At 40.3% G+C, this 16,133-nt stretch overlaps 1 protein-coding gene across 9 annotated transcripts in view; it reads left to right on the forward strand.

The window, feature by feature from the left end:
- Nucleotides 1–10,935, forward strand: part of kmt2e (lysine (K)-specific methyltransferase 2E) — a 139,148-nt gene extending 128,213 nt beyond the window's left edge. For 8 of the 9 annotated variants that reach the window (XM_041202241.1, XM_041202240.1, XM_041202245.1 and 5 more), the window contains 4 exons: nt 5,186–5,274; nt 6,337–6,480; nt 7,963–8,063; nt 8,240–10,935. In XM_041202241.1, coding sequence (XP_041058175.1) covers nt 5,186–5,274; nt 6,337–6,480; nt 7,963–8,063; nt 8,240–10,078 — 2,173 coding nt within the window. In that variant the 3' untranslated portion in view covers nt 10,079–10,935. Of the gene's footprint in view, nt 1–5,185; nt 5,275–6,336; nt 6,481–7,020; nt 7,104–7,962; nt 8,064–8,239 lie in introns of those variants that run through there. The other variant, XR_005944726.1, reaches the window with a different exon arrangement.
- Nucleotides 10,936–16,133: the final 5,198 nt, after the last annotated feature.

Here is a 16,133-nt window from a genome sequence, read left to right on the forward strand (position 1 = left end):
CATGAATGAATGAAAAAAATGGTTAGCAAGGAGATGGTTGAAGTGTTATAATTGAATGATAGTTTGATGTAGACAGCATCACCACACTTCTGGCAGATGTGTAACATTACAAGAACAAGTTGAAAGTTACTCTCAGCTCTTCAGAAGGCTCACTTCTCCCTGTCCCACTAGGTTGCAACTCCTAGTGTCCTTCAAAGTGATTCCGTTCATCCAGAGTCTTCCAGATCAGATTTCCACCAACAAGGCCCACTTCAGGGACTCCTTGCTCCTTAAATCTCCAAAAGTCCCGTATATTCTGTTCCCTTGCTTTCAAACAGAAAATGGACTCTTATAAGAATCTTGCTTCTCTATAGCTACATAGTTGTTTTCTCTTTTTGTGTCACAAAAAGCTGGTGTCTATTTGCTCTGAGTTACTGTGGAAAGGTGTGAAAACTGTCACTTGATTTAAGTAGGTTTCTTCCCAATTTCACTACAGTGGCAACCAGATCACACATGTCTGTTTCTGAATTGGGGTGCTTTCGGAATTCTTTGTCTCAAGTTAAAGGAGACAATTTTTGAAACATAACCGTCTTGTAAAGTCCACCATTCGTATCGCTCAATAAAATTCAACCTGTCCTCCATTTTCAGAAAAAGCTGTGTAATTTTGTTTCATCATCCCTGCTGGTAGTCCATTCCACAATTCTATCATGCTGTTTTTCAAAAAAAAACTTGCCTCAATTTCCTATATTCTTCTGATCCCTTTAACTTAAATGGTGGGTATTGTAAGATCTGTACCAAACCTTCCCTCATCCTTCTCTTTTTCAGAGAGCAATGTCCAAAGATAAATTATCTTTCCTCATAACTTAGTTCTCGTAAATTCAGAAATGAGCTTCGCTATCCTCTGGATTCACTCGATCGCCCTGCATCGTTTTTGTAGCCCAGAGACCAAAATTGAACGTAATAGGCCCAATACAACTTCATCACACCTTGAGTCTTATTGGTCACATGTTTAACTATTTACGTCAACATTTAATTTGCTTTCATCAACGCCTGTGAACACTGAATCAATGATTTTAATAACTTGTCCATGAAAACCTGGGAGTCTTTTTCCTCCTGTCTTATTTCTTGCAGGTTTCCTAGGTTCTTGCTTCGTTCTCATGAACTTGCACTTCTGTGCCACCTTTCTGTCCATTAAACATAGATATCATTGAACACTGTATCCAATTTATTCTCATTCAAACTGTTGATGTCCTCTAAGCCATATAAATTATGAACTGATCCCTGGACTTCCACTGGCAACATGTTTTGAGTGTTACATGTCACCACCACCTCCACCATACCCCGCCCCTGCCCCTCAGTTTTTATCCTTGAGCTACAATTCAACTCAGTCTAATACTTGTATTTTGTAAATCATTCTGTTGGATGTCAGAATGGGATTTTTTTTTTCTTTCACGGGGCATGGGTGCCGCTGGTTAGGCCAGCAATTTATTGCCTATTACTATTTGCCCTTGAGAAGGTGGTGGTGAGCCATCTCTTTGAACCGCTGCAGTCCATGTGGCGTAGGTACATGCACACTGCTGTTTGGGAGGGAGTTCCAGAATTTTGACGCAGCGACAGTGAAGGAATGGTGATTTAGTCAAGAAGGTGAGTGGCTTGGGGGGGAACTTACGGGTGGTGGTGTTCCCATGCAACTGCTGCCCTTGTCTTTCTAGGTGATAGAGGTCGTGGGTTTAGAAGGTGCTGTCGAAGGAGCCTTTGTGAATTGCTGCAATGCACCTTGTTGCCACACAGTGCATCAGTGGTGGATGTTGAAGGTGGTGGATGGTGTACCAGTCAAGCAGGCTGTTTTGCCCTCAATGGCATCGAGCTTCATGAGTGCTGGTGGAGCTGCACTCATCCAGGCAAGTGGAGAGTTTTCCATCACACTCCTGACTTGTGCCTTGTAGGCGGTGGGCAAGCTTTGGGAGTCAGGCAGTGAGTTACTCGCTGCAGAATTCCCAGCCTCTGACCTGCTCTTGCAGCCACAGTATTTATATGGCTAGTCCAGTTCAGTTTTTGATCATGGTAACCCCCCAGGATGTTGATAGTGGGGGATTCAGCAATGGTAATGTAATTTAATGTCATGGGGAGATGGTTGGATTCTCTCTTATTAGAGATGGTCATTGCCTGGCACCTGTGTGATGCAAATGTGACTTGCCACTTATCAGCCCAAGCCTGAATGTTGTCCAGATCTTGCTGTATATGGGCACGGACTGCTTCAGTATCTGAGGAGTCACAAATGGTGCTGACCATTGTGCAATCATCAGCGAACATGCCCACTTCTAACCTTATGATGGAAGGAAGGTCATTGATGAAGCAGCTAAAGACGGTTGGGCCTAGGACACTACCCTGAGGAACTCCTGCAGTGATGTCCTGGGACTGAGATGATTGACTTCCAACAACCACAACCATCTTTCTTTGTGCCAGGTATGACTCCAACCAGTGGAGAGATTTCCCCCTTATTCCCATTGACCAGTTTTGCCAGCGCTCCTTGATGCCACACTTGGTCAAATACAGCTTTGATGTCAAGGGCAGTCACTCTCACTTCACCTCGGGAGTCCAGCCCTTTTGTCCATGTATGGACCAAGGCTGTAATGAGGTCAGGAGCTCAGTGGGCCTGGCAGAACCCAAACTGAACGTCAGTGAGCAGGTTGTTTCTGAGTAAGTGCCACTTGATAACACTGTGATGACCCCTTCCATCATTTTTTACTAATGATTGAGATTAGACTAATGGGGCGGTAATTGGCCAGGTTGGATATGTCCTGTTTTTTGTGAAGAGGACATAACCTGGATAATTTTCCACATTGCTGGGTAGATGCCAATGTTGAAGCTGTATTGGAACGGCTTGGCAAAGGGCACAGCTATTTCTGGAGCACAAGTCTTCAGTACTGTTGCCAGAATATTGTCAGGGCCCATAGCCTTTGCAGTATCCCGTGCCTCCAGCTGTTTCTTGATATCACGTGGAGTGAATCAAATTGGCCGAAGACTGGCATCTGTGATGCTGGGGACCTCCGGAGGAGGCTGGGATGGATCATCCACTAGGCACCTCTGGCTGAAGATTGTTGCAAATGCTTCAGCCTTATCTTTTGCACTGATATGCTGGACTCCCCCATCATTGAGGATGGGGATATTTGTGGCGCGTCCTCCTCCAGTGAGTTGTTTAATTGTCCACCACCATTCACGACTGGATGTGGCAGGATTGCAGAGCTTAGATCTGATCCGTTGGTTGTGGAATTGCTTAGCCCTGTCTATTGCATGCTGCTTTTGCTGTTTGGCATGCAAGTAGTCCTGAGTTGTAGCTTCATCAGGTTGACACCTCATTTTTAGGTTTGCCTGATGCTGCTCCTGGCATGCCCTCATGCACTCTTCATTGAACCAGGATTAATCTCCTGGCTTGATGGTAATGGTAGAGTGGAGGATATGCCAGGCCATAAGGTTACAGGTTGTGTTCGAGTACAATTCTGCTGCTGCTGATGGCCCACAGCTCCTCATGGATGCCCAATTTTGAGTTGTGAAATACACAAAAAGTACAGACTGGTTGGGCCAAATGTCCTGTTTCTCTGCTGTATATTCTGTAATTCTAGAATGTCAGGAAGTTATTTGAGAACATTGCAAATCTTTAAACCACCCAAGAAATGATGATAGCCTTTTCATAGTAAAATCCAGAACCCTTCTACATGTCTGAAACCTGAAATATTGAAATATACTCAGAACCAACTTGCTGGATTGGCAGCTGAGCACTTGTTGAGAAGGACTTCTGTATATCAATAATGTATGTGCATATGCACATATTAATTGATCTAATTAGGTAATGAGTTTCTGCTGAAACTTATTTGCACATTGACAAACTCAAAATCTGCCATGAACCAGTGCAATTGGGCACCATTTTAAAATACTTATTTTTTTTTTAACTGCTTTATAAGATATTTCTTGTTATGTTTAAGTAAGGTAGCTGAGAACGGGTTTAATCACAAAAAAATAAATGTTTTTAATCACAGTGTCAATTCTCCACCTCCAAGTAACCAGATATTAAATTACTGAAAAGCAACACAAAACCAATTGTTAATTATATTGGGGCACAGTAGTCAGTTTCTTTAAAAGATCAAAACCATTTACAATATACCGATTAGTGTCCTTGCACCCAAAAGAACCAGTTTATTATTTTTTTCGACCCTCCTCATAGGCCTGCAAACAAATACAATTAGTAGAAACTCCCTATGGTGATTCATTCAGCCTTGGGGCATGATCTGTTTTGTGGGCAGGACTGCATCCAGCTGGATGTTTTTTAAACTAACACAAACGTTCACAGAAACTGGATTTACATTGAAATTTGCACTTAAAACTCCAAGATACCTTACAGCAGATACACTGATTTCTCTTGAATTATGCCTTTTTCAAAAAGAGCAACCTAGTGGAAACTCTACCCCATGCTGTGCTGAGAATGCCAGGGTTGGAATGAATGGCACTTTTAGACCATTGAGGCGATGTCCTGGACAGCAGCAACTGAAAACTTAAAATAAAATAATGTGCTTTCCCCTTCAATACCCAGTTCACTACTCAAGCCCTCCAGCTACAACATTTAGGCCTACTGAGCCGCACTTAGCACTTGTCATTTGAATTGGAGTAAGCTGAGAGTGCATTGTTAGCCATCAGTCACCATCTGATAACAGGGAGTGGTACCATATATGCTGTAGTGCCCCCAGAACATACCATCGTATCATTGACCCTATAGTCTTGAGCTCTTATTTGCATAGTTCTAGAAATCTAGAAAGTCTACAAAGTAAGAAGGAAAAAGGGGCTATCTGATTAAATGATGGAGGAAGTGGCTTTGAGGAAAATTGAGAAGGAACACTGCATGAACATAAACATTCAAAGCAACAACATCACAGAAACATTTTCTGTTGGTTGTAACTATTGATAGTAATGCAGTGCATGTTGCTCTGACTGTAACTCCTTAAAATTAGCTCCCTTATTGAGTTAAACAAAAATCTTTAAAAAAATATAAACTAAAGTATGGTTTAAAATATATTAAAGGGAATTGTAATTCTTTGATTTTTTTTGAATGTGCTGTTAACTATCGTTTTATTGGCTAATGAGATAACCTTTAAAGCCTTTGGAATGCTGCATGATACCAATTCTTTGATAACTTCCTATATTTTATTTTAAGGACTGCTTCAACCTCAGTAGAGAAAGTAAGAGAAAGAAGCTATCAGAGAGCTTTGCTTTTGAGTGATCATAGAAAAGAAAAAGAAGGTGGTAAGTGTCATGCACCTCTTATTTAATTTAGACTGTAGACATATAAATAAATTATTGGATTCTCATGTCAATACAGTGTCCTCTTAAGAATGTGATTTCTCCTTGGCATGATACAAACTATTATAAGAAAAAGATGGTCATACTTAGATATTAACTTGCCACTGCTAACTTAACAGTAAGATCACAAATTTGACTGTAGCTATTGATGCACTAATGAAACAGGTAGAGGTCATTGGAATTATCAATCAGGAATGAAGTTGAGAACTAACAAGCTTGTTTTAATTCTTCAGTGGATTTTGGTTTTGGTGGTTCAAATTCTTAAGTGCCTAGTGTCATGGAGTAGGAAAGGCAGGTGTTCAGCTCTTTCACAATTCCTTAACCTCAGGTGTGGAGCATTGAATGTTCCACAAAGTGGTAGGCAGTGTCAAGTTAGAATGATGTGTTATGCACTTTCTAGTGGCTGCACTACAAGTGCACAGGCAGAGATTTGGGGGTGTAATGCTTTCTCTCCTGAAGCATGTGGCTGAGCTGGACATAAACAATTTGGAGAAAATTGAAGGCATATGTCCTCCGTTGGAAGGTGAATACGTCAGCAATTTTTAAGAATTGCCATGGAACACTCTCAATGCTGAATTTGAGGTTTCAAAACCTGTTAAGTGTGTTGTTATACCATATGTTTTAGATACTATGAGCAATTTATGGCACTTTTTAAAGTTAATTTAAAAAAAGCATTTGGGACATTGGATGCAATTGCCTGTCATTTGGATTAACTCATCAGATTGACCAGAATTGTTATTTTGTTTACTAGTACGTGATTCAGATAATTGGTGCTATCCAAAAGAAGCTATAAAGATATGGTCCATCTGCATTAGTATCCATTGGGATATTGTATTCCTAATACTACGTCTGTTTAGAGTGAAAGTGCTTTGTGATAAGCAATAGTCAATGACAGCTTTGGTGCTTGTTTGAAAGTATATTTGAAAAGGTTTTTATCTGAAACTTATTCAGTAGGATCAAGTCTATCATTTCTAATACTCTGTTATTGGGATTTCCCATCTGTAGGAATGATTTCACCCACCCATAGCCCAACATCAACTCATTGGCCACAGTCTCATCTCCAAACTCCATCTTCATCCCACTGTTCAAAACCCATTCCACGTCTTCAACTGAAGATCCCAGTCATCTCTCCCAGTGAACCTAACCTAGGTCAGTAGAGAAGACATTCCATAATCATTCCACCATTTTTGTGACCTGTACCTGTTATAGAGAATATTTTCTAATGCCATACTAGACTGGAGTCCCCTTATTGTTCCTCCATATTGCCTGCACTAATAATTAACTGTTTATGTGAACACAGTTGAAGAAGTGAACGGGTTTCGTACCTGAAATGTAAAATTGATTTTAAAATTATACATCTTTGTACCTATAAATAAAATAATGTATGTGACAAAATGTATATAATCTGCAATAAAAATGTGTGCACCTTGTGCTTGTAAATTTCTCTTGTATTCTGGAATTTCTATTACTACTTCTGCTTCAGTATAACTGCTAGGTGTGTGAATATTGTAGGGCAAACGTCTAGTGGTTTGTGCAATTCTGCTGGTATAAATTTAAAGGAATACTCCACAGTAAGGCTGCATAATGGTCTTATAAAGGCAAAGATATGGGATGAAAGAGTTATTTGCCCTTCAAGTCTGCTCATTCCACCAAGCAATGTACAAGTTAAACATCATGCATCTTCCCCAGTTTGTCTTACCTCCTGAGGAGGTGTCTGAACACAAGTGTAACTTCAAGAAGAGAACTGTGAAACTTCTACCCATCTTCTAAAGGTAATTGATCAAAACACTTGGATATCTGTCTAACGTTACAATCTCCATTATTCAGCCTGAGCAGTTTAGATCTTCATGTGGCTATATCATGAATCCTAGTAGGAAAAATGATTAAATATTCCTGAGGAATATTGGAAATATGTGACCAAGCACTGAGAGGTATCATGCATCAACTTTCCTAGCTCATCCAGTGCTGAGAAATATTATAAAAGTCATATTTGATCTATGGGGAGCGATATCGTTCTATATGGAAACCATTAAAAATATTTCTTTAAGGAATATTCTGGTATAGTATATTATGATTGTAGAGTATTCCTTTAAAAGCACTGGCCACAACATCCATTAGTTATGGCTCACAAAATATCCATGACTTTACAGTTTGAAGTTTATATTTGTTGTACAGAGGAACACTGCTTACTGAGAGTTTTGCCGGAACCTCATTTGTACATAAAAGTTACTGAAAATAAGTGGCAAACTCAAAGTCCCACCTTGATGGAACTCAATGTTCGAATTTCTGCTAAAGAATAGAAAAGGTTGCTTAATTATGCTAATTTGGCCAGATTTTTGTACGTAACTAATGTTAGTGAGATTTGCCTGTAATTCGGGGAAAGAATTATATTATGAACTGTGATGATATGGTAAATGAGTCAGCATGTTGGAGGCAAACAATGTGTCTTATTTAACTGTATAGCATTACGTAAAACTGTTCTATTAAATGCAAGATATTGGAAGAAGAAATGGCTGTTGTTTTTGAATTTAGGGTTGCTTTCAGATTGCTTTTTCAAAATCAAGCATACAATTTTAACACTGCCTTATTGTTCTAAGAATGCATTAATTCATTTTCTTACTACTTCTGCAGAAATTTCAGATGCGGAAAACCCAGAACAAATTGCTGAAAAGGAGTGTCCATCTCCAGTGAGTTCTCAAAAGCATAATATAAGCCCTTCAAAATTAAACAAGGTAATTTGCTATTGATTGCTTTAGAATATATTGCATTATGTACGCTGACATTATAAATGCTGCACACAATATAGTAACTTGTATAAAAATAATTGATAATGAAAAGTACTATACAGTTTAATTTTGCTGTGTTGAGTTTAAATGATTTGTTCAAACTTTTTCTTTTAAATTAACAGCCAACACAAATATCTTCTCCGTCGTCTCCTGCATTTTCACCCCAGTCCCAGGTAAAGTTGCAGGTGAAGCCTCAGACCTTGCTACAATCTCATCTTTCCCAGTTAGAAAGTACAAGTAATATAACTGAGACTTCTAATCAAAGTCAAACTAAATCTGAGACACAGCAAAAACTTCATTTTCAGTTTGATTCCCAACCAATATCAAAAACTAATTTTAATGGCCAGTCTGGAAATCCGCATTATTCACAGCATCCATGTCCATCACAGTCCCAGAGTTCAATAAAACCATCTAATTCTCAACCAGCTCAGCTTCCATTGAAGACTCAGTGTCCTGTGCTCCCACCACATGCTGAGCATCCTCTTAAACCTCCAGCCCCTCACACGCCTGGACAGACCAGCTATCTTCCATCAAGTTCTCAACCACAATCTCAGCTGCACTTGCATTCACCAAAGTCTCAGTCACAACAGCTGGGATCACCATACAGGACAATTCATTCGCAATCGCCTCAAGTGGGAACTGTACAGGCCACATCACACAGAGGATCTTTTTTAACCCCTGTTACTGTGGGACAAGTCTACTATCAGGCAGCACAGCCTGGGACTTTAGCACAACAGCAGCAGACAAGTGCAACATTTTATCCTTCATCGACGGCACCATCAGGTCACCAGCCTAGTCTGAATCAGTTCAACCAGCAACATTCAAGCAGCAGTGTGCCCCCACCACCACCACCGCCGCCGCCGCCGCCACCGCCACCACCTACCTATTATCAAAACCAGCAACCTTCTGGCAACTTTCAAAGTTTTAATCAACCAAGAACAAATGTTCCACAGCAGGGAACATTCTCTCCTGCACCAAGTCCAACCCAGACCTTGCCTGGAGCGTGTTTGCTTCAACCTTCACCTGGTTCCATTATACAACAAGGTCCCCCAAAATCTCCAAGTTCTGCTTTATTGCACACTTCTGGGTCACTACCAGCAGCAGCTGCCTCTGTACATCATGCATCTTCTACGGGGCAGTATCTGACACCTCCAAGTTCTGGTCTGCATCACTCTGCCTCGGCATCTGCAACACAACCCCCACCACTACCCCCAGCATCTCAATCACCTGGATCAGGACCACACCTTGTGCCTCTCCCAGGCCCACATCATCCTCCACCTCAAGGACAGGCTCCACACCCACCACCATTGCCACATGTAACTAGTCCAGTTCATCCCATACAACCAACCCAGGGGCCACTGCTACATGCCCAGTCTTCAGGACATCATCCACCACCACCTCCACCTCCTGGGCCAGCACCTGTTCACCCTCCTCCACCTTCTGCAACAGGACATCAATCTCTTTCAGCCTCTGGAACTACAGCATCGCATCAAATTGCACTTAATTCAGCACATCCTCCTCCACCCCCTCCTCCACCACCGCCACCGCCACCACCACCACCAGCTCCAGTTCTTGGGTCAGGACTTCATGTTGCTCCAGGACAAGGATCTCACCATCCAACTCCTCAAGGACCACACCATCTCCCTTCAGGGGGCCATCAGCCTTTGAGTCACCACCCCTCACATCATGCTCCTCTGGGATCTCAGCTTCCACCTGCAGGATCAGGATCTCACCATTCACTGCCAAGACAAGGCTCTCATCACCAGTCTCAAGGAGCAAATAATATTGCATCGCTTGCAAGCCCAGGATTCCATCCACCATCTCCCAATGTGGTCCCACTTCCACATGCAGGTCAAGGACTGAAACAGATGCCTGCATTACCCCCACAAATTTCTGTTCCCAGACCACAATTGCCACCGTCTTTCCAGCAAAACAATTTTCACAGCTCAGGATGGCACTAAAATGGGGCTGTGCTGACCCATTTTGAACATTATTCTGTAAAATAAGATGTAAATATTTTATGTACTGTATCTTTTAAAGATACTTCTTAAGTCAGACATTGTAATAAACTTATCACCAGTGCTCATCTTTATTTGTCTTTCACACAACTGTTTTTGATTCTTAAAAAATACATTTTACTCCTGTTGGAGCTGTATATATGTGTTCGTGAAGCCAGTGAGAAGAAAAACATTTTTCAAATTTTATTTTGTAAGTAGACATTCCAGCCATCCTAACTGACGTTGTAGTGCACAGGTTGGCTCAAAATTGTAATTTAGTATTTTATTGTTGCATTTAAAAATGCATTTATTGAATGTTTTGTATAAATTTTTTTATTCAAGTATGTTAAATATAACTGCACTTCTAAGGAGTGTTGGCACTCATGCAATTTACTTTACTTATTTTTTGTTCAATCTCTTTTCTGTAGTAAAACATTTTCTTTTCATTTGTATACTATTAAACAATAGCAGAACAATGCAATATAGGTTTTGAAGCAGTTGCGGTGTGAAACATGGTTCTTTTATTTGGTTGGTTCTTTGTAGAAAAGTAATTTAATGTATCGATGATTTCTAATTTCTTCTGGCAGATGTTATGTAAATAATTGTGCACTTACTTTTTTCCTTGCTTGTAAAACTTGCCAATGCTTTATCCCATTTTTTGAATACTGTTGTACATTCAAGTCCCTTTGCAAATATGTCTATGTTCTCTGTGAGCTTAGTATAAGAATTTTAATTTTTTAAGATACTGTCACACTGCAGCACTGGTTGGGCATTTTAATCCATGTTAATAAATCACAGTAAATTGCATTTTTTACAAATTATAAATACAGACTCCTAGGATTTTGTCTGGTAATATACATGTTAGTGCTTTTTTAAATAGCTGTGCTTAATTGATGAACAGTGATTATTTTGCAGGTGGAGGAGGAAAGAATGATTAGGTTAAAGCGAGTCCAGCAATGTTAGGATGGTGTATAAATGTGCAAATTTAAAATTACATGATTGCAGAAATAGCAAATTAATTCATATTTACTATGTTATATTGGCTCATGTCATTGGAATCTGACTCATTCATATTTATTTGTTCCCTTGAGCTCATCAGCACCATTGACAAAATATACACACGCACCTACACACTATTAGTGAAAGTTGAAAAAATTAGTGTAAGTTTGAGATCTTTTTGCTGCAGAAAATTATCAATTGAAGTGATGCCAATGAGAACATTGCAACTTCCTGTAAATTTAGTAAAGACAGAACATTGTGCCATGGGTATGTGAATAATTGTTAAAGTTGTCTATAGGCTGGATTTATGAAGCATTTAAGCACCTTATTGTCCCTGTTAACACTGCCCTTATTTAAAAAGATTATTAATTGGAATATTTAGTTAAGGTTTTGCTTTACATTAGGATTATAATCAGGGTGTTTTTCCTGTTAAGTGTTCCAAAGCTAAAAGGACAATTGATCTTCATTTTACAAGCTGATTATATTAACACTAAAAAATTTTTTCATCCTTGTTTAACATCCAGAGATAAATTATAGCTTTCACAAGGAGTGGTGGAACGTTGTCTCAGTGTAATATCTTTTTCAGACCAAGTCTTACTATACATGTCACTGTTCTTACAGCCTCTTGCAACCAAATAGAAATAGCTGCTGATATACTAAATCCATACAGTTTATGTTGCCATCTTTTTCATCTGCTTGTTTTTTCTCTTGCTCACTATTCTTCAGTTTGCTGTATCTTTGGATTGTCTCTGTAATCTTCTGTTCCAGCTCCCAATAAGCTCTTACTTTTCTTCATTTTTGTCTTCCTTCCTCATTTTTCAATTTCCCCCGTTCTCTTTTGTAAAGCTTCAATTAGTAGATATTTTCTCCCAGTCACTATTGCAATGTCAAGATCTTAAACGCTATCCTGATTATTATGTTTAAGTTGTATTTTCAGTCATTTAAAGCGATGCTGGAGTTCTTGTAGGCACTGAGAAACTTTTGGATTCTACTACTAAGAAGTATGTCTTCAGGTAATTGTAACAAGTCAAGTGCAAGTGGAAACTGGTCTTGGCACAATGCCAAGGCAGATGGATTTAGTATCACAAGATTTGACGAGGAAGAAGGGTTCAACTTTCAGATGTTTACCAATGGTATATAACAATCTTTTCAATGCCGTTTTGCAAACCCTTTCAGCCTGTTAATATCTAGCTTTGCTATCTAGATTTCTAATCAGTTAAACAATAGGGAAGATTAAAGCTGTTGCCTTCAGCCCTGCATATGAAATAATAGCAGAAGTAGCCTTGCTGCTGACTCCTCAACCACTCCACTCCTGTGGAATCAGGCTGATCACAACCTGTCCCTACATCCTCTTCATCACAAAGACTTCCACTTCCATCCATCTACAGCCAGCTCCTTCGTTCATGCCATTGTCACAGTCGTACCCAAATAACACCAAAACTCTCCTGTCTGCTGTCCACTGCCCATATTCTATCTTATCCTCATCAAGTGTCTTTAGTTTAAATAGGCCTTCCTTGTGTTAAAATAATTTTATGGCCTTGCCTTTTCACCTCCTGCTGAATTATCCATTTCCCTGACACAACTGCCCAATTCCCCTGGACCCCACCTCATTGTTCCACAATTCATGCCTTTTTCAGCCATCTAGGTCCTGCTCTGAAATTTCCTCCCATAGACCCATGTAACTCTCTGCCAACAAACTTTGAAAGGCATTTTAAGTTTTCATTCTCCTTTATCTCCTGTGGCTCAAATTTTTTGTTCACATAACGAAACAACTTGGAATACGTTTTCCTACAATAAAGATGCAATAATAATTGCAAGCTGTTGAATCTACTATCACAAGTAGCTATTGAACTGAGCCATTAAACTGTTATTAGTAGGGAACGAGATGGAACAAAAATATTAACGGACAAAAAGCAACAAAATAAAATGATGTTACAATAGATAGCTCTTGCTTGCGCCATGTATTGTGCTGGAAATTCCATGAGTCCTGTGCACTAGTAAAACTTGCAAGCTGTTCAGAAGATGAAGAACACCCTATGGATGGTGCAAGATGCAATAAAGGTGTGTATTCAACTCGTGCTGCTTTTAGAGAGGTTTCACTGTAGGAGTTAAAAATTCCAGACTGTCGATAACAGAAGGTAGAAGTAGGCCACAACCTCCATTGCTATTCCTGTTACTGCTGAAAACTTAAGTACTTCAAAATCATCCCTCAAACATGCAAAATATTTAGGTTAATCAGTGTATAGAGGAAAGAAGTACTGGCAGTAGGTGTTTTAATAAAACTTCTTGTTAGGCACCACAAGCACTAACAGGCCAGAAAATGCCAGGTGTTCCTGTTATTTCATTTAACCTGGTTTAAATCTTGAACTAATTCATCCTCAAGATCATTAAAGATAATAGACACAATATAATACTCAAAGAGTAGGAATTGAAGATCAGCTCTCCGCTTTTAATCAGAAGGATATGTATGACAACGTGTAGAGAATACCACAGCAGTTATGTCCAGTTTTGCAGCAAAGGAGTTCACAGAACAGTAGTTAAAGGGGCTTTCTCCCAGGAGATCACATGGTTCCAGCTGAGTGGGGTATACGTTTTGGGATAAATAATGCATCACAACTGTGGACCAGTAAGTGTTTTTTCCTGTTTCATTTTCATATATTTTATCCTCCTTCCATAAGACATAGGAGCAGAAATTAGGCCATTTGGCCCATCGAGTCTGCTCTGCCATTCAATCATGGCTGATAAGATTCTCAACCCCTCTGCCTTCTCCCTTAACCTTTGATCCCCTTACCAATCAAGAACCTATCTCGCTCTTAAATATACTCAATCACCTGGCCTTCACAGCCTTTTGTGACAATGAATTCCATAGATTCACCACTCTGACTAAAGAAGTTTCTCCTCATCTCTGTTCTAAAAGGTCTCCCCTTTACTCTGAGGCTGTGCCATTGGGTCTTAGTCTCTCCTACTAATGGAAACATCTTCCCATCATCCACTCTATCCAGGCCTTTCAGTATTCTGTAAGTTTCAATCAGATCCCCCCTCATCTTTCTAAACTCCTTCGAGTATAAACCCAGAGTCCTCAAGCGTTCCTCATTTGTTAAGCCTTTCATTCCTGGGATCATTCTCATGAACTTCCTCTGGACCCTCTCCAGGGCCAGCACATCCTTCCTGAGATACAGAGCCCAAAATTGCTCACGATATTCTAAATGTGATCTGACCAGAGCCCTATTCTAGTCCTCTCAAAATAAATGCCAACATTGCATTTGCCTTCCTAACTACCAACTCAACCTGCAAGTTAACCTTAAGAGAATCCTGGACTAGGACTCTCAAGTCCCTTTGCACTCCAGATTTCTGAATTCTTTCCCCATTTAGAAAATAGTCTATGCCTCTATTCTTCCTACCAAAGTGCATGACCTCACACTTGCCCATGTTGTATTCCATCTGCCACTTTGCCCATTCACCTAACCTAAATCCTTCTGCAGCCTCCCCGCCTCCTCAATACTACCTGTCCCTCCACCTCTCTTTGTATCATCTGCAAACTTAGCCAGATGCCCTCAGTTCTTTCATCTAGATCATTAATGTATAAAGTGAAAAGTTGTGGTCCCAACACTGACCTCTGGGAACTCCACTAGTCACCGGCCGCCATCCTGAGAAGGACCCCCTTATCCCCACTCTCTGCCTCCTGCCAGACAGCCAATGTTCTATCCATGCTAGTACCTTGCCTCTAACACCATGGGCTCTTATCTTACTGAGCAGCCTCCTGTGCAGCACTTTGTCAAAGGCCTGGAAGTCCAAGTAGATAACATCCATTGGCTCTCCTTTGTCTAACCTACTCATTACCTCAAAGAATTATAACAGATTTGTCAGACATGACCTCCCCTTGGTGAAACCATGGTGACTTTGCCCTATTTTATCATGCACTTCCAAGTATTCTGATATCTCATCCTTAATGGACTCTAAAATCTTACCAACGATCGAGGTCAGGCTAATCGGCCTGTAATTTCCTGTCTTTTGCCTCACTCCCTTCTTAAACAGGGGGGTTATATTAGCGATTTTCCAGTCCATGACCCTCCCTGACTCCAGTGATTCCTGAAAGATCACCACTAACGCCTCCACTATCTATTCAGCCATCTCCTTCAGAACTCGGGTGTAAAGCATCTTGCGCAGGTGATTTATCCACCTTCAGACCTTTCAGTTTTCCTAGCACCTTCTCCTTGGTAATGGCCACCATACTCACCTCTGCCTCCCGACTCTCTTGAATTTTGGGGATGTTACTCATGTTTTCCACCGTGAAGACTGATGCAAAGTAGCTATTCAGTTCCTCCGCCATTTCTTTGTTCCCCACTATTCCTTCTCCAATGTCATTTTCCAGCAGCCCAATGTCCACTTTTGCCTCTCACTTACCCTTTATATAACTAAAAAAAACTCTTGCAATCTTCTTTTATATTACTAGATAGTTTACCCTCATATTTAATCTTCTCCCTCCTTATTTCTTTTTTAGTTGTCCTCTGTTGGTCTTTGTAGGCTTCCCAATCCCCTGGTTTCCCACTGTTCTTCACCCTAGGTGAATTACAGGTAGAATTACAGTAGGGTCTTCTTTAAAATTAGCCATTTAATGCTTGTCTTAGAACTGTTGATTTTGTTTTAAGAAATTAAAGGTCTAGAAGTGAAAATGTCAAAGCATTACATGAATTTGAAAAGAATTGCTCTTTATAACTCCAAGTTATAACGAACTCCAAGTTAAGTATTAACATTGGTTATTATAGCATATTGCTACAGGAGCTTCTCAGTGGCCTGGGCCCAGCCTTTGTCAGCTGCTTCACCATTGTTACCATCATACGATCAGAATGATGATTGCAAAATACTCAGCTACATTCACAATTCCTCATACTGAAGCCATCCTTCTCAGTGCACGAAGACCCAGATAACATTCAGGCTTGGGCTGATAAATGGCAAGTAATGTGTGCTATACAAATGCCAGGCAATGACCATCTCTCTTCGACATGGCATTACCATCACA

This window comes from Carcharodon carcharias, chromosome 13 (assembly GCF_017639515.1).
Source record: "Carcharodon carcharias isolate sCarCar2 chromosome 13, sCarCar2.pri, whole genome shotgun sequence".
Lineage (NCBI taxonomy): Eukaryota > Metazoa > Chordata > Chondrichthyes > Lamniformes > Lamnidae > Carcharodon > Carcharodon carcharias.